The 23,888-nt window shown below is 42.6% G+C and overlaps 1 protein-coding gene and 1 non-coding gene across 2 annotated transcripts in view; both read left to right on the top strand.

The window, feature by feature from the left end:
• Positions 1-16,921, top strand: part of LOC144224471 (uncharacterized) — a 208,024-nt gene extending 191,103 nt beyond the window's left edge. Inside the window, exons 7-8 of the mRNA XM_077755459.1 lie at positions 14,424-14,594; positions 15,469-16,921. Coding sequence (XP_077611585.1) covers positions 14,424-14,523 — 100 coding nt within the window. The 3' untranslated portion in view covers positions 14,524-14,594; positions 15,469-16,921. The remainder of the gene's footprint in view (positions 1-14,423; positions 14,595-15,468) is intronic.
• LOC144224598 (U6 spliceosomal RNA) lies at positions 5,805-5,911 on the top strand. The gene has a single exon (XR_013333082.1). It is a non-coding gene; the product is annotated as a U6 spliceosomal RNA (small nuclear RNA).
• Positions 16,922-23,888: the final 6,967 nt, after the last annotated feature.

The raw sequence follows: 23,888 nt of genomic DNA, 5'->3' as shown, positions 1-23,888 counted from the left end.
TTGATTTTGTACCCTGCAACTTGGCTGAATTCTTGGATCAGTTCTAGTAGGCTTCTGGTGGAGTGTGTCGGGTTTTCGATGTAGAGTATCATGTAGTATGACCTCATCTTAATTACCTCTGGAGAGACCCTACTTCCAAATAAGGCCCTGGGTAGACGTGACATTTTCATGGTACACTATTCATGCCACTGCAGTGTTTGATTTTTTCTTTACCACCCTAACTCTCAGTCATATCTGTAAACCTCTCTCACTCCCTTTCTACTGTGGAGAGTTTGCTCTCTTAGAAGTGGCAAAAGGCAGAGGCTGAGGACTACTCTTCTGTTACTAGTCTTGAGATCTGAGCAAGATACCTAGTCTTTCTCTGCCTCAAGTTCCTGTCAAACAGTCATCATGATGAGAATAGTATTTAACGTGTAGGGTTGTTAGAGGATTAATTGAGATAATATATGTAGAGCAATTAGCACAGTGCCTGGCCCATGGTTAGCACTCTGCTTGAGTGTAATGACTCAATAGTCATTACTTAGCTCTCAATTCACCTTCCTGCTCTACCACCTGCTTTTCTGAATTTATAAATATCACGTTTAGTGTTTATTACTTTAAATTATGTTAAATTAATGGATTAATTATTCATTATAATTAACCATAAGTATGATATAAATTATATATAAATATATAATATGTAGATAAAATATATAATTATAATCAATGAGGAATTAATAAATTTATAAGAATTAAAATTAACTGGTTAATTAAATGATTTTAAATTATATATTTATGCTTAAAACTCTTTATGGATTCATCTGCTTAGTTTGTACAGTCCCTAGATCCTTCTATCTAAGGTAAAGGAATTAGCAACCCCCTTCTTCCTTCTGCAACATCTCTCTCCGGCCTCCCACTGTGTCAGCTATATCTTTATTCTCCCTTCTCAATTTTTATTCTGTTTTTGTTTTCTGTGTTTTGTTGAGACTAATTTTAATAATAGCCTTTACATCAAAGCTCAACTATTCTTTCTACATATATTTTTTTAAGTTCATTTATTTATTTTGAGAGAGAGAAGGAGAGAGAGTGGGGGGAGGGCTAGAGAGAGAAGGAGAGTGAGAGAATCCCAAGCAGGCTCTACACTGCCAGCGTGGAGCCTGACATGAGGCTTGAACCCACAAACCATGAGATTGTGATCTGGGCTAAAGTCAAGAGTTGGATGATTAAATGACTGGGTACCCCTCTATATTTTAATATTATTTTAATATTAATATAAATTTAATATTATTTTAATAATGACAAACAGTATTTGATGTTATTAGAAGTGAATTACCTTTCCAAATATATTATATATATTAGTTTATTTGATCTCTATATCAGTCCTGTGAAGTAGGTGACATTGATAGATGAGAGAACTGAGACACAGAGAGGTTAAGTAACTTTTCTAAGGTCACAGAACTAGTACGTGGCAGAGGCAAGAGTTTGAGCCCAGCCTATGACCTCACACCTCTTGCTTAGAGCCAGTATCTTCTGTGGCCTCTCCGTGCCCCTGGTGGCACTGCCCATGACCATGTGATCCAGTTGGACTCAGGAAGGGAGTTCACGACTGTGCCTCTAAACTCACACCACTTGAAGGGATGTGAGAAACATAACAACTTTATTTATTTGTTTATACCAAGTGAATTACTCAAAATGATTTCCTGCATTTTAGATTTTTATAGTCAGCCCATGCTTTTTATGTACAAATGGACCTCGAACAACATGGGTTTGAACTTCACTGATTGGGTCCACTTCTATGCAGATTTTTTAGTACCGAACAGTACTAGAAATATATTCTCTCTTCCTTAAGGTTTTCTTAATAACCTTTTCTTTTCTCTCACTTCATTTATTAAGAATACAGTATATAGGGGCGCCCGGGTGGCTCAGTCGGTTAAGCGTCTGACTTCGGCTCAGGTCATGATCTCACAGTTTGTGGGTTTGAGCCCCTCATCAGGCTCTGTGCTGACAGCTGCCTCAGAGCCTGGAGCCTGCTTCAGATTCTGTGTCTCCCTCTCTCTCTGACCCTCTCCTGCTCACACTGTCTCTCTCTCTCTCTCTCAGAAATAAATAAAACATTAAAAATAATTTAAAAAAAGAATACAGTGTATAAAACATATAACATACAAAGTGTGTGTTAATGGACTGTTTATATTAGTAGTAGGGCTTCCGGTCAACAGTAAGCTGTTGGAGGTTAAGCTTCAGGGAGTCGAAAGTTACATGGGGACTTTTGACTGCATGGTGGGATGTTGGCGCCCCTAATCCCCACATTGTTCAAGGGCCAGCTGTATGCTTTTGTTTTTCCAGGGGTTCCTTCAGTTTTTCTTATTGACAAAGAAAACTCTGTCTTCGTGTTCCCATTAAGGACTTGCAGCTTCTTTGTTATACCAATGAAAGGACAGCTTCTACTTCCCTCTTGCAGATGTTATTTCCCGCACCTGCCGACTTCCTGTTTCCATTTGCACTGATTGCTTTTCGCTGCACACTTGTCATCCTGAGATTTCATTTTATTCCCTTCTGGGATTAGTTTCTATTTTTCCTTGGATTTCCTGGACTCCTTTCTATTTTTCTTGGATTTCTTTTTCATTTGGCTGAAGTATATTCTCAATTTCATTCTTGTTTTGTAGAAAATATTCTTTGCAGAAATGTTAGTATTTTTATACGTATGCTGACTGGGTGTATAATTGAAATACGTTTTCCCTCAAAGGGTGAGAACTGATGTGAATCTGATTACCATCCCATCGAAGATAACACCTTTCTTCTCTTTGAGCTTTCAGGATTTTCTCTTTATCTTTGCTAGTTTGGATGCTCACAGGGATGCTACAGGAGAGTGTATAGTTTATTCGTCTTCTGCAAGTCTAAAGGAATCTTTCATCCTGAAGACCTAAGCTCTTTTGTTTCTATGCTAATTTCTTTGGGACATTTTTATTCTTTGAATTATAAGTGCTTGGGTTCCCCTCAGTTCTGGAATGGGGCTCAGGAGTTTTGTGATCCTTCTCAAAATTCTCCCGAAGCTTTATTAGTCAGTGATGTCTGTGAACCACCTGACAAGATGGCCCCTGGGATCATTTCTCCTGCTCTGGTGCTTTTACCTGGTAGCATGGCCAGTGTGGCTTTTTGTGATGTTGCTCATGGTGCTGAACTCCTGTATTTTGGTGCTTTTACCTGCATGGTCAGGGTAGAGATGTGAAGTTAGGCCACCCCTGTCTACCTCACAACATTCTTGCAAAGGTCACATGCAATCTTGTTTGTAGAACTGCTTTGAAAACTCTCCAGGGTCGTTGACATGTCTGAAGCTAATTCATTCAAGGTGCTATGGCTTTTGGCTAGGCTCCGTGAATTTCAGCGGACTGCATCTCTTGTGGTGGTAACCTAGTAGAGAAAATATTTGTCCTTGGGGTCCATTTCTGCTAAATTTTTCCTTCATACTACCTGCTTCTTGGTCCCTGAAGGTAGATGTCTGAAGATAGAACTGACTGTTCTAATATCTCCTCTTGCCTCTTCTCTTCCTATTACATTTGCTGACTTAAGTATCAAATCAGGCTTGGTGTTCCTGGTTTCTAAATAGCAATGCCTCCTCAAACTGCTCGATAAATCATTATTATTAATAACAGGATAATAATGACAATACTAAGTAGCACTCAGGTAAAATCCTCCATTATGGAATGCTTTCAGAAATAGTACCTCTGGGCTGCTGGTTTATATGGGAAACACAAAAACTGATTTAAAAAGATGACTATTCTACCCAAAATGTGTTTGCTTTTCTGGGTTGAATTCATTTGTTTGATTGAAAATTTCAAAAAGAAGGTGTATGCTGGAGAGAGCTGAGATTGTGGAAGTAAGCACGATGCAGAGCACTGAAATAGTTCATTGAGAACCCAAATATTTGGAAGAACATGGGTGACAGATTCAGCTTACGCTGGAAAAGTCAGGTCATGTAGACATAGCAGATTCAATGCCTAAAATAGAATAATCACAGCCACATTTCTTAAAACACTTGTGGAATCATGACACAGCCCAAGGTAAGGGGCTGTCTCTAAAGAAAGATGGTGGATTTAGGCGTTCTTTAACATCTCAGTGCCTCCATTTTCTTATCTTTAAACAGGAGTTTAAAACTGATCTCACCAGGTTGCTGTCAGCACCTACCAGTCTCTAGCACACAGGATTAACATTCCAAAATTGAAGGTGGTGTTGTTGTTACTGAAATTGCTTTAATGTTGTACAGGAGGCACTGCCAATAAAGATCATTTCACTTTTTGTACATTTTTAATTTGAATATAATATATTTACACAAAAGTGTATACAGATAAGACACATGGCAAACACACCTACCAAACCAGAACTTGGAGCTGGAACACCAGAACTCACCCCGCGGATACCCATGTTCCCTTGATTAGTACCTGCCGTGAACTCCCACCAAAGTATAAGTCATATTGTAACTTTGGATACCATAAAGTCGTTTGCCTGGTTTTGAACTTATCACCAATGGAATGATACAGTATACACTCTGGTTCTTCTGTTTGGTGAGTGTATTCACAGTCTGGTTTGTACATTCATCCGTGTTGATCATTCTATTAGAGATCTTCCTGTCTCACAGCCACATGGTATGCTGTTTCATGGGTGTTGGGTAACTTCCAAATGGCCACCATGGAGTGTGCTGTTGTGTTTCAGGAGTGTGCTGTTGTGTTTTTAGGTGAACATAAGGGGGTAACAGTCTTTATTCTAATAATATAGGAGGCCAGGATGGTTTTCCTCACCCTCTTCTTTATCCAGTTGATCTCCAAGGCCAAGCCATCCATCTTCTCAGTCTCTGCGGTCTGACCCCTCCACCTATTGCCTGAATTATTGCATTAACTGTCTTTCCTTCCAATGTTTTCTCATCTCTCCCAGCTGAACTTCAGCACTGCCAGAATAGTCATCCTGAAACACACAACTGATTGTGTCACTGCCCTGCTCAAAATTTTCATCTTCGATAAGTTGAAACAAAGCAAAACAAAACAACACAACTCTGAGCTCCTTGTAGAATCAGGATCCACCCTGAGTGAGCTCCTGCCAGCATCTCCCTCTTCCTCCTTCATCTCTGTGTACTGGTGCCATATTGGATTAGCTCCATTGCTGCTCCAGCGCTATCTCAGGCTGGCAAGGCCTTTCTTTCTTTGTGCCAATATTGAATTTCTTCTCATGGTTGAAGACTTACCTAGTGCCATCATGTTCCACCAAGGCTTTCTGCCCCAATCTCCATGAAGCCTTGTCTGACATCCTAGAACTCACCATATCCATCTTGTCAATCCAGCCTTGACCTATTGAGGGCTGGGTGCACGGCTTCCTCCATCTGTCAGTTCCTCTTGTTTCCTTGTTCAGATAGTGTGGCTGTTCCCTGGGCACTCTAAGGAATCATCCTTATCCTCATTAAAGAAGAGAACAATCTCTTGTCAAACAAGTTCCCCACAATTGGAGTAAGAGAACCCAGTTTCTTGTTTATATGAATTGTTTGAGAATTATATACATTTTCATGGTAATTTAAAAGTAACTTTTCTTTGTGTAATTACTTCATTTGCAAGGCTTTTGAGTGGGTAAATTTTGCTTCCTCTCAGTAAGAACCCATTTTATTTTCAATAAGACCCTAGAGTATCCCTTGGAGTCTGGCAGGTCTCCTGACCTGGGACTTGGTTTATGTAGCAGGGAATCATCTGAAAGGGCTGGACTGATGCAGACTCAGTGATGGAAGTTCCCTCTACTTCCAGGCCATCTCATGGGTCTGACCTTCTCTCCTCTTTAAGATCATTCCTGTGCTCACTTTGGCAGCACATACACTAAAGTAGGAATGATACAGAGAAGATTAGCATGGCCCCTGTGCAAGGATAACACGCAAATTCCTGAAGCGCTCCATATTTTAAATCTATTCCTGAAGGCAAGATTACTCTGTATGTTAGCTAACTTGAGAGAGAGAGAGAGAGAAAAAAAAAATCATTCTTGCCCCTTACCTTGAGCCCTACCACCCTGAGACAGTGCTTCTTTCTCCCTGGAGTGGAACAATGGTCTGTATATATGGGCACAACCTTCATTTGTCTTCCCTGTCCATACCATCCCAGACTGCTTCTCACCCCAGCACGTGGCACACCAAGCACATAGTAGGCCCTCGGTAAACACTTGCTGATTGACTAAGTGAATGTTTTCATTTCAAAATGGGCAATTAAAAGGTACTTGCCCTGGGGAAATTACTTTGATGTTTATTATTCTTGTCTGGAAACTGAAAGGGGAAATTTTAGTTGATTCCATAAATTGATATTTATTAATGTCTAATGCATATCTACAGAAACTAAGGACATTTAAACTGGCAGCATATGGTAAGCTGATTGGAACTGATACCCGACCATTGCTTTGTGTTGAATTTCTTCAATTAATTAATTTATTTTAATTTTTTTTTCTTTTGAGAGAGAGAGCAAGCATGCACATAAAAAATGGGGGAGGGGCAGAAGGAGAATCCTTTTTTTTTTTTTGGTGTATTTATTTATTTTTTGAGAGAGAGAGTGAGCAAGCCAGTTGAGGAGGAGCAGAGAGAGAGGGAGAGAGAGAATCCCAAGCAAGCTCAGTGCCGCCAGCTCAGAGCCCAACAAGGGGCTTGATCTCATGAACCTTGAGATCATAACCTGAGGCAAAATTGAAAGTCTGTCATTTAACTGACTGAGACATCCAGGAGTAGAGAGAGAGAGAGAGAGAGAATGAATCTTAAGCAGACTCTATGCCCAGCACAGAGCCTGATCTCAAGGCCATGAGATCATGACCCAAGCTGAAATCAAGAGTCAGTCACTTAACTGGAGTGAGCCACCCAGGTGCCCCAACTTTGTGTTGAGTTTCACGTGTGAGTTATGACTGCTACCTCTGTGTCAGGGGTTATGGTGGACATTCTGCACTGGCCTGTTTTCATCCTCATTCCTTGTGTATATATATATAGTTCAAGGAAAATACCAATTTTCAACAAATATACATCCAGACAAACCCCTTCTCCCAAGAGTGGTGAGGAATTAGGTGAATGGCTTTCAAAGATATGAGGAAACATTTCATTATATGAATCAATGACACTAGTGGAGTCTTAATACATAGCCCCTCATTTTAAGGTAACACTAAATCATCTATCAAACAAATATTTTTTCGACACCTGTGCTAGGCACTGGGATCACAGGGTCGAACAAGGATTTCTTTCTTTTTTCTCATGGAACTTATATGTCCCCTGGGGGGAAGCCAGACAAAACAGGAAAAAGGCAAGTAAACAAGCAAATAGCTTAAAATGGTTCCAAAATGTGACAATAATAAGACCACATTTCATTGATTTTTAAGACACATTTCTTTTCACCTTTTAATATTGTTGAAATTGTGATGTCTTAAAATGGGAATGTGTGTTTAATATATTGTTTTTCCCCCTGAGAAGTTATTAAATTGATGCTTTGACTTCCGATCGATGGTGTCTCAGAATGGAGGAAATATGGTAATAATAAAAGCTCACATTTATTGAACACTAACTATGAGTCAGGTGCAGAGTGGGACATACTGTAGCATTGTCTCTTTTATTCTGGATAACAACCACATGAAGCATGTAGAAGCCCCTGTGCATTACGGGTGAGAGAAATGCCTCTCAAGGAGGTGAGGCACCTGGTTGAATGGTGAACACCTGCAGGGGACAGTATTTGAACCTGGCATGTCTGACTCTGCTGTGTTCGTTGCCAGTGTTATTCTCTCCCTTGCCCCTGAGATCTTGAAATAGCTGGTGCAAAGCAATCAGTGCTATTAGGATTTCCCGAGGTACTCCAAGGTTGGCTATGTGGTTTCTGTATAACTAGGAGGTACCCTAAAAAGGGAACTGACGTGTAAATGGGCTGCTCAGAAACACACTGCAGAGACTACACCCGCAGAGCCAGTATCCACTAGTGAATCTTGAGGCAAGGACTGGGCACCCATCTTGATCAGTCATCTGGCAGTCCTTGACCTGCTCTGGTGAGCACTTAGAAAAAGGTACAAAGCAACCTCTGTACTACCTGGGGATCCCTTTAGAAAGAAGTCCTGCTATGAAGAGACAAAACTCTGGATTTTACTGTAGGGGGATAGGGTCTGCAGTGGGAGGATGCTAGAGATTCCTTCTAAACCAAGCCAAGCCCAGAGAGGTTAAGCGGCTTGCTTGGAGTGCCTCAGACTGCTTGGAGAATCAGAAGCAAGTCCCTGACCCGCAGACCCAGGGAGGAGGGGGGGGTTATGTCTCTCACTGGTTCACTTCTTTTTGTCCACTCTCCTTTCTCCTTCGTCTCCCATTTCTTCCTCTCTGTCTCCCTCCCTCCCTCCCTCCTTCCCTTTCTCTTCCGTTTTATCAAAAGTAGGGCATGGTAGATTGAAAAAGTATGAAATAACTGTGGTGGCCAAAGCAGTGAAGAGCAACAGCTAAAATAGAAAGTTTTGGAACTTGGGAAAGTATGAAGGACCACTAAGATTAGTTGAGGATTGATTTATGTGGCTAAATAGTTAATATGCTCAAAGAGGTTTTAAAATATGAGGCTTGTGATTAATATTTATAGCTCTAAGTGATGAGAAATGACCAGAAAAGAAGCCTGTTGGGTTGACTTAAAGATTCGAAAAATCTCCTGAGATCATACAGGCTCGGGAAGGGGGCAGGTGGCTGTGTTATCATGCTGGGAGAAGCTGGCTTTGGTTACTAATGCAAGAGGAATCCAAAACAGGAGCTCTGGGAGAGGCTGTGTGTGCATTGGAGGCAGAAGGGACTTGGAGGCAATTTCCACGTTCATTGAATTCATCTCACACAGACTGGCCTGATTTGGGTTATACTGAGCTGGTAAATCGAAGACAGCGCAAAAAACCAGCACATGTACTAGTAACCTATTTAGAAAATTTGTGAAAGAATTGGAAACAGAACGCCTTTGAATCTGGCCAGTTAGCTATCTGAAAGTAATACGGAGGGAGAGAGGGATTTCTGGAAAAATGGGTGCTGATCCGCCCTGCCTGCCTGTGGCTGTTGCCACAGGGAGTCAACTCACTGGCGGTCCCAAGAGAAGAAATGTTTGTGGCTACAAATCTGTACTCCGTAGTTCAGTGTTCCCAGAGATGTCCTCTCCCTTTGGCGTGCGAGCAATTTATATATATTTGGCTAAGCTGAATTCTTCTAACTAGAATATAGCACGCTGTCTTGGAAATTTCTCATTGCTAAATGAATGTTTAAGAGCCTGTCATTAGTTGATAAACATAGATACAGAAGAAGAAACTCATTTTAAGAAACTCTGGCATGCTGGCCTTAAAAAGAATAAATTACAGAACGATTAGTCACTTCAAAAAGGGTTTCTTCATTAAAAAAAAAAAAAAAGCCTTCACCATGAGTATCTTTGAAAAAAAAAACACCCAAATGAAAAAAAGAGAACTTTCCAACTTTATATTCTTGCAAATATATTTAGTATATAAGTGTAGACTACTCCACCTAAATATATACACAATGAACCTTGCACTACTTTGAGCTCATTCATGCATTCATTCATTCAATCACATAAGAGATATTCAGGCATATCCCACGAGGAAGACAGAGAAATAAAATAGTGTCTTAATCTTCAAGTAGAAGGAAGTGTCACTTCCTGTTTTTGGTGATGTTGACTACATTATATGAAAATACAGTGTTTGCTGTAGATTTAGAAAATACAAAAGGAATCACAAGGAAGGAAAAAATAATGCCTGAAATCTCCCTACTCAGAAGAATTCACTGTGGGAATGTTTATCCATTTCCTTCCTGTTACTTTTGGGAGTGGTGCAGGCATGTGTATAGGGCTGTCTGAAAACAGGGTTTGAGAGGAGAGGGGATGGAGACACTGAACCAGATATAAGCAGGGTGAGAGCTTTGCAAATTGTAATGAGTTTGGACTTTTCCCTTTCGTGATAGGACAGACGGATGAATTAATGGCAAGGGAGTGGTACACTTTAAATACCTGGAATCTCTTTTCTCCTGCCTCCTATAGGAAAGAGGAGCTCTACCTTGTTGGAAGGGTGTGTCCAAGAGGATGCAAACAGTATTAACTAAAGGCCTATGGATCATTTGGTGTTCCTAGCCAGGCGCTGTTAGAAGTACTTGACATGGATTTCACATAATTCCCTAACAACCCTTTGGTTGTTTGGTTGACATGGATTTCACATAATCCCCCACCATGCCCCCTTTTGGTGGGCGATCCCACCATGTCCCTTTTGCAGATAATTTAGCTACTGATCCTTCAGGAAAATCCACATGCAGAAAGTCAGCCAGCTAGCTCACAATTGGTGGGGTTAAGATTTGAACCCAAGCCATCTGGCTACAGAGTTTCACCGCAGTTACCTATTGTTGCATAACAAACCACAAGGAAATTTAGCAGCTAAAAGCCACACCCATCTTAATTGCAGTCGGAAATTCAGGCAGGGCTGGGCATGGCCGGTTGTTTCTTCTGTTCCTTATGGCACTGGCTAAGGTCACTTGGTGGTATTCACCTGGTGGCTGGGCTTGTTTGGGGGAGGGGGAGGGTGTCTGAAATGACTTCATTCAGTTACTTGATGCCTCCAGTCGGAGATGGCTGGGAGGGTGGGTGTAGCTGGGACTATTAACTGGAGCAGTGGCCTCTCCAGGATGGTGGCCATCTCAGGGTACCTGGACTACTTACATGGCAGCTCAGGGGTACCCACGGCACTTTAAAATAGAAGCTGCCTTTGGGGCTTCTGGGTGGCTCAGTTGGTTAAGTATCCAACTGCAGCCCAGGTGATGATCTCTCAGTTCATGAGTTTGAGCCCTGTATTGGGATCTGCACTGACAGTACAGAGCTTGCTTGGGATTCTCTTTCTCCCTCTCTTTCTGCCCCTCCTCCATTGTGCACTCTCTCTCTCTCAAAATGTATAAATAAATTTAAAAAAAGAAAAGAAAGAAAGAAACTGCCAGTGTCTTAAAGCTTGGAAAGTGACACAGGCCACTGCTGACATTCTTCTATTGACCAGTCACAGAATCCACCTGGAATCAAGGAGATGGACATAGACCATGTTGCTCTTCAACACCACCTGTGACCATCTTTAATCTCCGCACATCTCAATACTTAATCACTGAGGAGACAGTGAGAGCCTGTCTGTGAATTGCTGGATTGTCTAGCTGGCTGATTGATTAATCTGTTAATCAAATGCACATTGGACATCTGTCATGTGTTGGACTCCAGGATATAACAGCACGAGAGACAAGGTGTCTACCTTCAACTACTGATACTCAAACAAGTGGCTAATCGTCATTGAGTAACAAACAGGGAAGGTCATGGGGCATCAGGTACCAGGAAGGACATGAGCCAGCTGAGGACTTCTAGCGGGGTGACTCTGGACAGGTTTCCTCACGGAGGCCTTGCTAAGAAAGTGGGGTTTCACCTACCAGTTGAGAGAGAAATAGAGGGCTCATCCTCTAGAAAGAAGAAATAGCAAGTCCCCAAACTCCGAAGTGGGAAAGGATTTCATGAATCTATGGAACCAAGAAGAAACTAATATGCTAGGAGGATGGTGGAAAACGTGGGGTGTGGTCCCAGCAAACAGAGCAGCAGGGAAGAGCCAGATCACCCCAATCCTCACAGACCAGAGAAATTTCATTTCATCTCAATGGCAAGCAGAAGCACTGGGTTTGGAGCAGGGGTGTAGCATGATCTAACTATGTTTACCCTTCCAGTGCATAGCTACAAAGTGCTGTGTGATTTTGAGCTGGACATTAACCTCTCTGGGCCTATTTTCACACTTGTAATAAATAACGTTTGAGTGATTTGCAATGATCTTTTCAGCATCAGTGTTTTGACTCTACATGCCCCTTGTTTACATTCACACCTGGGGCCGGCCCCTTCCTCAGTCCGCAAGGACATAAGCTACCTCTCCGACAGCCTCTGCAGCCCTGCCTTCACGAATGTACCTTCCTGAGCCTATGTGTCAACACCAGCCAGGCCAAGACATTTTGTCCACAATTGTGCAGATTAGAGGAAGAGGCAGAGATTAGAAATGGCAGGGCTTGCACATTCCAACGGTTCTTAACTTGATTTAAACTTTTGACCTGTAATGCTTCCCAGCTGGTTTGGAGTCACACATCCCATCTTGATTAGACTTGCCCCAAAAAGTGATCCAAACAGAGAGGGTTGTTTCAGGGACCCATCGCCCTGCCTGGCCCTCGGGATTGCAATTCCTGGCTGAAGGTGGTCATGGCCCCCAAGCCGTTTGCTTAACAGTGCACAGTAGAAAGGGCTCACTCTCTTCCCCTCTCACTCTGTGCACATGGAGGCCACCTTTTTAACAATCTGTTTTTACAATGTGGAGAAAGAGGTGGGAGCAGGGGACAAGCCAGAGCCCCTACCCCTCCACCTCCCCCCCATAATATACCCCAGGTGGCGGGAATTAACTGGGAAAGCTTCGGGCTCGGATTCCAAAGTTCACATTGAAATAAATGAAAACCAACTGGAGTTGTGTTGGGCAGAGGCACAAGAAGAAATTTCATCTTCGAGGTTATTTTTTTTCTTCTTCTTTTTTTTGGTACAGAATGCTAATCATGGGGTGAACTCAGAAGGAATGTGCTTTCTCAAGATGAATTTCCTAACATGGTAGAGAATGGACAGAATCCAGGAAGCAGCTCTGTCTATTGCCTGGGGACGGATGTCTGTGTGCTGTCCATGAAGGGTGACCTCTCCATCCATCACTGGGGATGGAGCCCAGGAGCCTGTGGCCCGCAGGCATCGGGGAGAGAGCTAAAAGTCCTCAACCTTCTCCTGATTCTCTAAGACCCAGAAATTCAGAGCCCTGGGTCCCACACTTGGTTTCTCTGAAAATAAGCTTTCAGGTGATTCTTTTTGTACATGATGAGAAAATGCCCCAGGAACGCTTATTTTTGTTTTGCATGTTTCCTAGCATCTGCTCAACCAAAGCACAACAACGTATTTGTGTAAGTTTGTGCAAATCATCTAACAAAGATTTCCTATCACTTATTTTATGGACTCTATTCACTTGGCCACCCTGGCCATTTACTGAGTCACTGCTGGGCACCTGGCCATACAGTTGTTGGAGACAGTATATGTGGCAGGTAATAGAAACCAAACCTGCAGTCAGAACAGACCACTTCACCATTTGGGAGCCGTGATAGGCACCAGGTCACCTGGGCTCTCCTCCTGAGGGCCTTCCTTCAGCTCCTGACTCAGCGAACTTTCTCATCTTCGTTACCAGAAACTTCTTGCATTGTTGATTCCAGTCCCCCTGATTCTGTGGCTCTTCCCCAAGGGTACCGGACAGGTTCTTAATCCCTTTGCATGCTCTGTTCCCTCTGGCTGCAAGAGCTTCCTCATGTGCCCTCAAGTCTCTTGCTCCATCAGCTCTTCAAAGTACATGCTCCCTGGAAAGCCTTCTCAGTGGATTTAGGTACGATTATTTCCATCTTTGCTCTCTTCTCACTGCAAATATGGTATTAAGCCCATTGGAAGAGGACTCCTGTTTTGTGACATGTTTTCTCCACCTGACTGTGGGCCTTTTGAGGTCAGGGGCCCTGGTTCATCTCTGTTGCTCACGGTCCTTGCCCAATGCCTGTACAAATTAAATGCAAAATATATGTTTTATGATTGAATTGGAGCACTTAATAAATCTAAAGCTTTATGCAAAGATCCAGTTTACAAATAACAGCAATTTCTAGTGAACTCTAAAAGCATTTATTGAGTGTCTGCATGTCCAGGCATTGGGTGACAGCTTCCAATATCAGGGCGCAGCATGAGTCAATGTTTTATGTTACTGTAACATGGGTGCAGACATCACCATAGCTGGGACCCACCAGTTCCTTGCTTCTCCCCAACATTTTCCTTGGCTCTTTCCTGACTTCTCAGCATGCCCAGTGAGCCGCCACACTGGGGACGATTTCACAGGGTGGGGACTGTCAACTCCAGGGGCAAGGTGACCAGTGTTTTATTACAGGATTACCATGGACGAGGTCCCACACCTCAGTCACTTCATTCTTAGACCTCACACCATTCCAGAAAGAATTCAGAGAAGGAGACTGTTATAAGTTCTGTTTTACAGATAAAGAAATGGGAGCTTAGAGAAGTCGTTATTGGACAAGATCATCTACTGATTATATGCCTAGAAATCTCTAAATACCCAAGACTTGACCTTGAAGCCTAGACTTCTTTCACTGATCCCTGACCACCTTGTGTTCACTACTCCCACCCCTGCCTCAAGCAAAGTGCCTTACAATAAACAAATGTATTTAATTGAACTGACTATGTATATCTTGTTATTTCTGAAAGGACATCATCATGTTCAACTCTATTTTAATACCATACTTCTTTTTTATTATGCGTTCTGGGACTTCCAGATGCATCCAGAACTGCCCTACTTGTTCATTCATAAGGCAGATTCACCTGCAGAGGAAGGTCCATGGGACACAGAAGTGTTGGCATCAGACCCCGGTCCTCCAAGGAAAAGCCTCTGCAAGAAAAACTGGACATGGCTTGAGACCGTGGCTATGAGACACTCACCATCAAGAGGGAAACCAAGGATTTAGCCAACATGTGGCAGGACTCATGGTACATCATATCCACCTCCCTCTCTTCTATCTATTGTATGGGTGGAGGGAGGTTTTATTTTATTTTGTTTTATTTTATTATTTTATTTTATTTTATTTAGTTTTTACTTTTCATTTGGATGTGACCCATCTTGTCAGCCCATGCATACAAATGGGTAATTCTGATAGAAAATTTGATGAGTTGGCCAGAGAAACTTTAGTAAGAGAAATTAAATTAAAACTAGTCATTTTAAGAGAGGAGAAAAATAAAATGACAGTTTTGATCATTTCAGGCCCAGGGCATTGGATGGAGATGACATTTCAGCATTCTAATTCACTTCCTCATTTTAATTCTTTATTTAAGCTGCCACTGCATCTAGAAGGAGGCTTCTCAGCCCATCTTGAACTTATAAGAGGTAGAGGAGGCTTTGCTGCCCGGTTTGTTCACTAGATGGCGTGGCTCAGACTAGCTGTGTTGCCTACATTCAGCTGGCTCAGGAAGCCATCGGTGGACTCGTGTCAAATACCGACTATCTTCTGTTAATTTCATTTGGGACAAACAGCATGCCCCTACGAGTATAAGAAGTAGGGGGATTCTTTGATTCAAAGCAGGAGTTATTGCTGGAGAAGTGCCTGCTACTGGATTAGGAAAGATTCGTAGAGCCCGACAGTGCCTTGTAGATCATCTCGTCCATCTGTGGTTTGCAAACTTATTTGTAGAGTAAAACACTTTCCTCAGCAAAATGCTATGCAGAACTAAATACGTAACACAGGAAATAGCAGAGCTCCTGTGGTTGCTTTCTGGAACACTTGGGATTCAAGAACTATTGATCTTGTATCTTCCCTCCCTCCCTGCCTCTCTTTCTTTTCTTCCTTCTCTCCCTTTTATTTTCCAGAGTTGGGAATGGAGGACGAGAGAGAACAAGATGTTCATGGCAGATCTTGGCCCCAAACCAGTCGCTGAATAATCTTTCTGTGAAGCCATTGCCTTGTTTGTTTAAATCCCACTGAGTTACCATTAAAGGAGTCTCCAAAGAAAATGGTTCTCAATTCCCTGGGAGACACTGTTGTGGATGGAGACACACAGTTGCTGAATCAGTGTGTTGACACGGATCACAAATTCAAACAGAAGTGTGACAATGACGAGTGTGTGGATTCTGGACCAGACACTGGACAAACTCTTTCATGCCTTATTTTATTTTTCTTCACAAGAAAAATGTGAGGTTTGTTTTTTCTATTCCCACTTCACAGATGAAGAAAATTAGATTCAGAGGTTAAACTTTTTGTAGCAACGAATACATTAAGGTATGGGTGAAGCTCTTATGACAAAGAAAAAACACAGTGTCTTAAGTACAGGAGAATTTACTTCTTCCTCACATGACAGTCCACAGGGAAGTGATCCCTGACAGCTGGGTGTGGTTGGGCTCATTCCAGCCTATGGCTTCCATCTCTCTAATATGGCTTTACCAGATCCTTTTATCTCCCAAACATCAGAGAAGCCATATAGCCAGTAAATGATGGGGCCCAGATTTGAACCAAGGCTTATTTGATCTGAAAGTCTGATGTTAACTGATCACTGGACAAACTTCTCATGTTACTAGGGCACCTGGGTGACTCAGTCGGTTGGTCCCACTTCAGCTCAGGTCATAATCTCACACTTGGTGGGTTTGAGTCCCGCTTCGGCCTCTCTGCTGACAGCTTGCAACCTGGAGCCTGCTTCAGATTCCGTGTCTCCCTCTCTCTCTGCCCCTACCCTGCTCATGCTCTCTCTCTCTCTCAAAAATAAACTAAAAAAAACTCCCCAAAAACAAAAAACCCAAATTTCTCCATTACTCCCATCCCCGATCATTATAGACTGAATATAACCACAAACTGGCATCATGGTTAGTGGTGGTAGCCAGGCTCCAAGATGGCTTCTAATCATTCTTACCTCTGGTAACCAGGCCCTTGCATAGTTCCCTCTCACAAGGAATAGGGCCAACCTGTGTGGTCAACAGAATATTATGGATATCATAGACAATACCTTTTGAGGAGGCCTAGCTCCTTCTTGGCTCCCTAGCTCTGGGGAAGCTAGCACCCTGCTGGAGGACACTCAGGCAGCCTTATGGAGAGGCCTGCAAGATGAGGAACTGAGGCCTCCCACCAGCACCCAGCACCAACCTTGCGAGCACGCCACCTTGGAAGCAGATCTGAGGTCTCAGACAAGCCTGTGGAGAGCTGCACCCTGGCCCAATCCCAAATCTAACGTCCTCAAACTTCGCGCACCAGAATCCATCAGTGAAGCGGCACCAGATCCCTGCCTCTTGGAAAATATGTGAGATAATAAATGTTTATTTTTATTTTATGCCACTCAATTTCATGGTAATTTGTTATGCAGCTATAAATAGCTAATATGTTAGTACCGATGGGAGGTTAAGAGGATGCATTTTTTTTCTCTAGCCCAAACACCAGCCACCTTCTCGGGAAAGCCTTAATTGATCCCACCAGGGAGGCAGCTACTCATCCTTCCGCTGTGTCATGGTTCCTTTTCCCCACCTCGTGTCACTCAAAGCTGAGCTCTGCATGTTTACAAGTCAGCTTCCTTCTCCGGACGGCTGGCTCCTCGATGACAATGGCTTGTGTTCAGGTTCTCCTTCCCTGTGGCCCAGCAGTGCCAAATTAAATGTGTACTGAAGTGACTGACTGAAATTTTCTACCTATCCTTCTCATTTTTGTGATAATATCACGCACTATTTGCTTCAGATGTAGGCTCTGGAAACATTGTGTTGCCTTTTACAGGAAGCCTCTCAGTTACTACTTTGTTATAATAACATATTTTTAAAAATACTCTGTATAAATAAAAGATAAATCTCCTAAGGGCCAGAGGTCATGCTATTTTAGGTGCTTTTACAAATACTTAGCACCTCCTTATTCTTGAAAATCAGGCCTGAAATCTCATCAAAACAAATGTCCCCTGGAGATCCCCAGGGCTGAGATTTTTTTTTTTTTTCAAATCACATTCCTTCTTGTCTCATTTAGAAGAGGAGAGATGGAGGCCTGTCGCAAGCTTACTCAGGTCAGGTCTCCCCCGTTCCCCTGGCCTGGTGGTTTTTCTACCTTCTGATGGACCTACCTGGTGTGTTTCTGAAGCCACGTCGTTTCCAGTCATGCACCCAGCCTTGTGGTTAACCTTTCTGCAAAAGCACCCAAGATGTTTCATCTAAATTTCCTTCCACTGCACTTAATTTAGAACTATCTCAGAGGGAAGTTGGAAGGCATTCTGCATCTTTTTTAAACCTGGATATTGTTCTCGGTCTTCAGACTAAGAAGTTAGGGGAATTTGCGTAAGTTACACGGATCTGAATTTTGGTTTCACAAAGGAAGAAGTTGAAATGTTTTCAGGTGGGATTGTGGCTTAACAAATGAAAAAGGAAAAACAGAGTATTTTGTGATGGTCTCTGTTGTTCTCTTGTTGAATATGCCATAGACGCAATTCCTCATGTGTGTCCACATTCCCATCTTTACTGAGCCTTTGGTCAGAGACTTGAGTCTGGATTGATCTACACTCTTCCTCCTCCAAGTGTTACATGTTCATATTAAATAACATTAAAGGAGCAGATTTCTTTTTTGCTTGTTTTTCATGATGATCTTAATTAACTCACATGGGACAGTGTTTAAGATCATGTTTATGAAACAGTCATGCATTAATACACCATCAGAAAGAGGGGTTGTAAAGTTTATCCCCCAGAACTTCCCCCACCCCAAACACTTTACATAGTGCCTCCCAAATGGGAGGTATTCGTGTCTCAGTTATAAACATTTTCCATGCTTACCTAGATTGAAGACTCTATCGACCCACATCATTGATTGAATAACGTTGTATTCTTTGTTTTTTCTGTTAAGGAAAAAATCAGCTACATTAATTCCTATATCAATTGTAAGATGCATCTGGATTTTTAAGACATAATGAAAATGGAAAAGAAATAGTTATTTTATGTTTAAGGATGTTTGATTGGTTTCTTGAGAGGTAAAGTTTCTTGGTTCCTGGAGGTGATCAGGCAGAAACGTGAATGGAGGTTAATGCACTGGAAAAAGGGCTCTAAAGGCCTGTCAATATGCCTGTTTCTAATGCGAGACGGAAAAATCTTTGAGGTAAGGGATGATGTCATGTGCACTGCTGGGTCCCTAGCACCTCGGTCGATGCCCAGCACCCCGAGTCACTTGATTATTTGTTGAACGAATCAAATATCGGAGATCACAGGGTGTCCCCGATCCCTTCCAGGTTCCAGTCAGCCCTCAGCATCCTCCACCTCAGAAGGCTGTTGCAAGCATCGAATGAGATTATGCACCTAGAAAGTCCCCGTGCAAGTTAAGTTCCCAGCAAACAGATGTCTGCTCCTTCAGCACCTCTTCACGCTCCCCCTCCTTCCATATTCTTTGCCGATCCTTCAACAGAAATTAAACTTTGCAGACATATTCCCCAGGGCCTTCCTGAAGACACACTCTTTCTGGGAGAAAATGAATTTATTGACTTCTCAGCCTCGAGAGAGCAGTACAGGGGGTACGGGGTTTGGATCAGGACTGGTAGAGGCCCTGCTCCATCAGGCTGGGCAGGGGGCAGCAGCGGGTACCACAAGGTCCTTCTTGTCTCCCCTGCGGACCAAGCTTCAAGGTTGGGGGAGAGCCGGCTTTCCATCCCACAGCAGGGCTTATGTCACCTCCCCCTGCAGAATGTCCAGGCTCCTGGGTATGGCACTCAAGGCTTAGTTCTTTGACCCAAGTTGTACTTTTAGCTTTGTCCTTGTACTGTATCTATTACAGGCCTGGAATGTGAGAGGTGCTGTGTACATTTACATGGGAGATGTGAAGAAAGAATTTTTCTCTTACTCATCCACTTTCTCAATGAAGGGTGCCAGAACCCGGGGACTGTGGTTTGAAGTCCAGCCCCAACCTCGTGTGCTCTTCCTCTCTGCCCATGATCGTCTTCTAGAACGGCCTCCTCTGTCATACTTCAGGCTGATGTGGCTCACGACCTGCCACCTCCTTCCTGCAGCCTGACATACCCGCCTTTGCAGAGTGAAGACTTCAGTAGCTTTGGTCTGCTTTGATTAAAGGCATCCGGGGGAGATGACCCTTGTCTGCTGGGCTGGAGGTGAGGATCATTTCCCAAAATGCAGTAGAAGCCACAGAAGGATTTAAAGCAGGGCTTGAGTGTTCAATCACTCGGGTGTGTTGTGGTGGACAGATTCTGCAAGAGAGAGATGAGAGGCGGTGAAATAATTTAGAAGTTGAAATCAGGCTCGGGTCTGTTGGTACTAACCCCTACCTTCCCGGTCTTCTTCTTCCTGTTCCCTAGCTTCAGAAGAAAGCCGGGATACTCTGTTTCTTTCTTCCTGTCCTTCTTCCTCCTCCTTTCCCTCTCTCCCTCAATCTCCCTCTGTTCCTCTCTCTCTCCTTCTCTTTTTTCTAAATAGGCCTCCCATGATTTCAGCTTCCCCCATGTGATTCCAGACTCTGGACTGAGGTCAGCTCCTCCCTTTGACCCTGCTCCTGTGAATTTCTCCCTCACCTGTTTAGATTCTCAGCCCTTCCAACCCTGGTATAACCAAATTCCTACTTTTAGTTCCTCTTGTTCAGATACCTTCTGTGGTTTCTGTTTTTCTGTTTGGACCCCAAGATAGTGGTCTATTGAAGTCATACATGTAAAATATGTGAAGGCCTAAATAAGAGTGGCCTGAGGAGAGGAGGTTTGGAGACACCCTTAATTAAAATCCTACATAGAGTTTTAATTCCTTGTCTTCTTGACCTAAAGAGTATCCTTTGTAGGGCGCCTGGGTGGCTCAGTTGGTTTAATGTCTGACCAGCTCAGGTCATGATCTAGCAGTTTGTGGGTTCAAGCCCTGCATCAGGCTCTGTGCTGACAGCTCAGAGCCTGGAGTCTGCTTTGGATTCTGTGTCTTCCTCACTCTCTGCCCCTCCTCCGCTCATGCTCTGTCTCTTTCTCAAAAATAAATAAACATTATAAAACGTTTTAAGATGTTAAAAAAAAAAGAATTTCCTTTGCTATTATGACATTCCACCATTTGGAATACTGTCCCCTAGATCTCAAATAGCATTGGTCTTTTGATACCCCCTTGTTATGTCACTCTGCCTGAAGAGAATAATGCTTAGTCCGGCATGGATGCTTTATCACCAGTTTTGATGTTTCCATGAAATGAAACAGACAAGGCGACAAAAAACTAAAACAGAAATGAGAAGAGAGTCAGAGCGTTAACCTGGAAGTTAATAGACCAGGTAGTTCTGTGTTTTTGTTTGCTTTGGCTAAGTGTCCAACTCTCTGGGTGATCTCAGGTGAGTCACTTTCCTTCTATGGGGCTTACTTTATCATTCTTTTTTTTTTTTTTAAGTTTTATTTATTTTTGAGAGAGAAATAGAGACAGTGTGAATAGGGGAGGGTCAGAGAGAGAGGGCATCACAGACTCCGAAACAGGCTCCAGGCGCTGAGCTAGCTGTCAGCACAGAGCCTGATGCGGGGCACGAACCCACAAACCACGAGATCATGACCTGAGCTGAAGTCGGACACTCAACCGACTGAGCCACCCAGGCGCCCCTTACTTTCTCATTCTTAAAGAATATGATCCTAATGTGTCCTCTAGTCCTGGCTAGGATTCACTATACTCTCCACTGTTCTGTCACCCAGTGACGTGATGGATTCTCACGCTCTCTGTGACTGATCCATGATATTAAAGCCTACATAAATGCTAATAACCTTGTTTCCCTTTGAAAAGCTATGAGAGTACAGATGGGTTTTCCAGGCCCCATCTGAGCTTTGCACCCAGCAAATCAAATATCACACATTTAAATGTCCTTGGCACTCAGTGTAGACAGAAGCCTTAGCCAGGCATGGCAAGGAAGGTTGGTTCATTCACCACAAAGTAGTTCAAAGTCAGACCCTGTGTTTTTGAAATGAACCAACTTGCCTCTCACCGTCTGTTTTGTAGGACCTGGAATGATATACACTCTTATTTCCATTTGCAGCCTAATCTGTTCCCAGAAATACGTACTAGAAACCAGGAAAGAAATGTCATCGTTTGGCTGGTTACCCTAAGATACCACAAGCTACCTTCTTTTTATTTTCTTATTTTTTCTATATTTTAAATTATCATACTTTTCCAGAAATATCTTCATTTAAACATATTTCTCTGTCTGGGAGAATGGAAAAATGTACTTCTTCCTCAACTGACACTAAGGTCCATGCTAGAGATGGCGTCTCCTTTTTGATTAAGCAAAATCTCTCATGGGGACCTCAGTGGCACCCTTGCTATCTAAATTTTATGGAGGCATTTAGATGTTGACGGCAGCTTAAGAACCCATAACATACAGTATACTCTGTGGTAAACAAACACTTTGCTTATGTTGGGGGTTTCTGAGATTAAAGATATGTGGTACCTACCATTTAGGATTACAAATCTGATGGGAGAAAGAATTGTGAATAATATATGTTATAACATTGATGGATTTATAGTATTGGATACCTCTGTGATCTTGCAAGTCTCACGGTCATCCTCCAAAGCCAAAGAGTGTCCTTTAGTGGCCAATTACTGAATTGCAGGTATAGAACCACTATAAGTCTTCAGGACTAGAATTAGATCTTAATTAGTTAAATCTTTTTTTTTTTCAATTTCTTATTTGAGAGAGAGAGAGATGCATGCACATGAATGGGGGAGGGGGAAGACAGAGAGAAAGAGAGAGTCTTAAGCAGGCTGTATGCTCAGTGTGGAGCCCAATGCAGGAGAGTCACAGCCCTGCCTGAGATCATGACCTGAGCCAAAATCAAGAGTCAGACACTCAACTGACTGAGCCACCCAGGTGCCCCCTAACTTCCCAAATCTTGGCCTTATTCCACTCATTGTTCCAACATGGGAGTTTATGTACCTGCATGTTTGAAACAGAAGTTTCCAATATATTCAAAAGTATGACCTGTCAATTTAAAGCTATGTCTCAAAAGTCATAAAAATGGTACATGGCCCTTGTCCCCAACACTTTCTTTTAAAGGAATACACCCTAGGAAGCCATAGATGCTCTCAAACATGTATTGTATGTTCATTACAGCATTATTTGAAGTAGCAACAGGAGAAAAATACCACCTAATTATAAAGTATCGATTCAATCAATTATGCTAGAGTATAATATGATAGAATGCTATGCAGTGATGATGTAGAAAATGACTTAATGGCAGAAAAAGAAACTTAAGTCATATAATTTGATAAAATAGCAGGTGATGAAATTCCGCAGGCAATGATATTAAATTTAAATATTTGTGCTTGTATGTGCAATATAGTGGTAGGTTTAGATGCAGGCACACACGTTTGAAAAAATGTAGAAGGGTATGCACACTACTTAACACTGGTTATTTCTTGGTGGGGCTATGTAAAGTGACACTTTGTTTTGTGCATGTATGCTGTAATGTATGTAGATTACTTTTAAAATCAGAAAATATGTTGATTTAAAAAATGGGGCTGATTTCCAGATATGCTGCTGCCATGACAATTAGTGGGGGCCAGCTGGCAGAGCCGTTAGAGAGACTTTGGGTCTACAGGTTTCAGAAAGCACTTCCAGAATGAACTCCAACTTTGACATCACTTTGGGCCATTTGAAAATGGACATTCTAAGCACATCTGTTTGTAAGGCTGAGGGCAGTTGTAATAAATAGATACCTTTGGATGACATGGGATAGTTGGTTGGGTTGGACAGACTGACAATGGAGAGTCTTAACCAGATGGAGTTCATGGGATGGGGGCTCATGTCAGTGCTCCCATCTGCTTCTACTCCTTCTTAAGGCTCTGCTCTCACAACAGGGGGGTAATTAGAATAACTGTGAAGCAAGACAACCAAGAAGTTGGTCTGACACCGTCTGACTCAGACTTCAGTATTGAATCAGGATCATGGGTATGGGACGGCTCTCTACTTATCTGATTCATGATGGGGATTGTGCATTGGAGGCACAGAAAGATAGTGGCACTTACCCCCTGAGACTAGTGATTTACCTGGATATACCTCAAAACAGTGTCCTACAAGCCACTTTCTAGAGGGAAAAATTGGGGAAGTCCTCTGCAAATAACTAAAACAACAAATTACCTATTGTTTGGGTATTTTTGTGGCCCACAGTGTGCATAGGTTAGGTGTAATTTCCTTGGCTCCCTTCCACCACACTTATTCCTTGTTTCTGTTCTTTTTTAATTCCCAATAAGGAGGAAGGAGTGGGTAATCTGAATGAGCCCAGGAAAGCCACTGAGACAGGTTTGGCTGTTGGGTGTGGTGATTGTATGTTAAGGCT

This window comes from Crocuta crocuta, unplaced genomic scaffold, assembly GCF_008692635.1.
Source record: "Crocuta crocuta isolate KB4526 unplaced genomic scaffold, BGI_CrCroc_1.0 scaffold152, whole genome shotgun sequence".
NCBI classification, from domain to species: Eukaryota; Metazoa; Chordata; class Mammalia; order Carnivora; family Hyaenidae; genus Crocuta; species Crocuta crocuta.
This window is presented reverse-complemented; position numbering and strand designations above follow the sequence as displayed.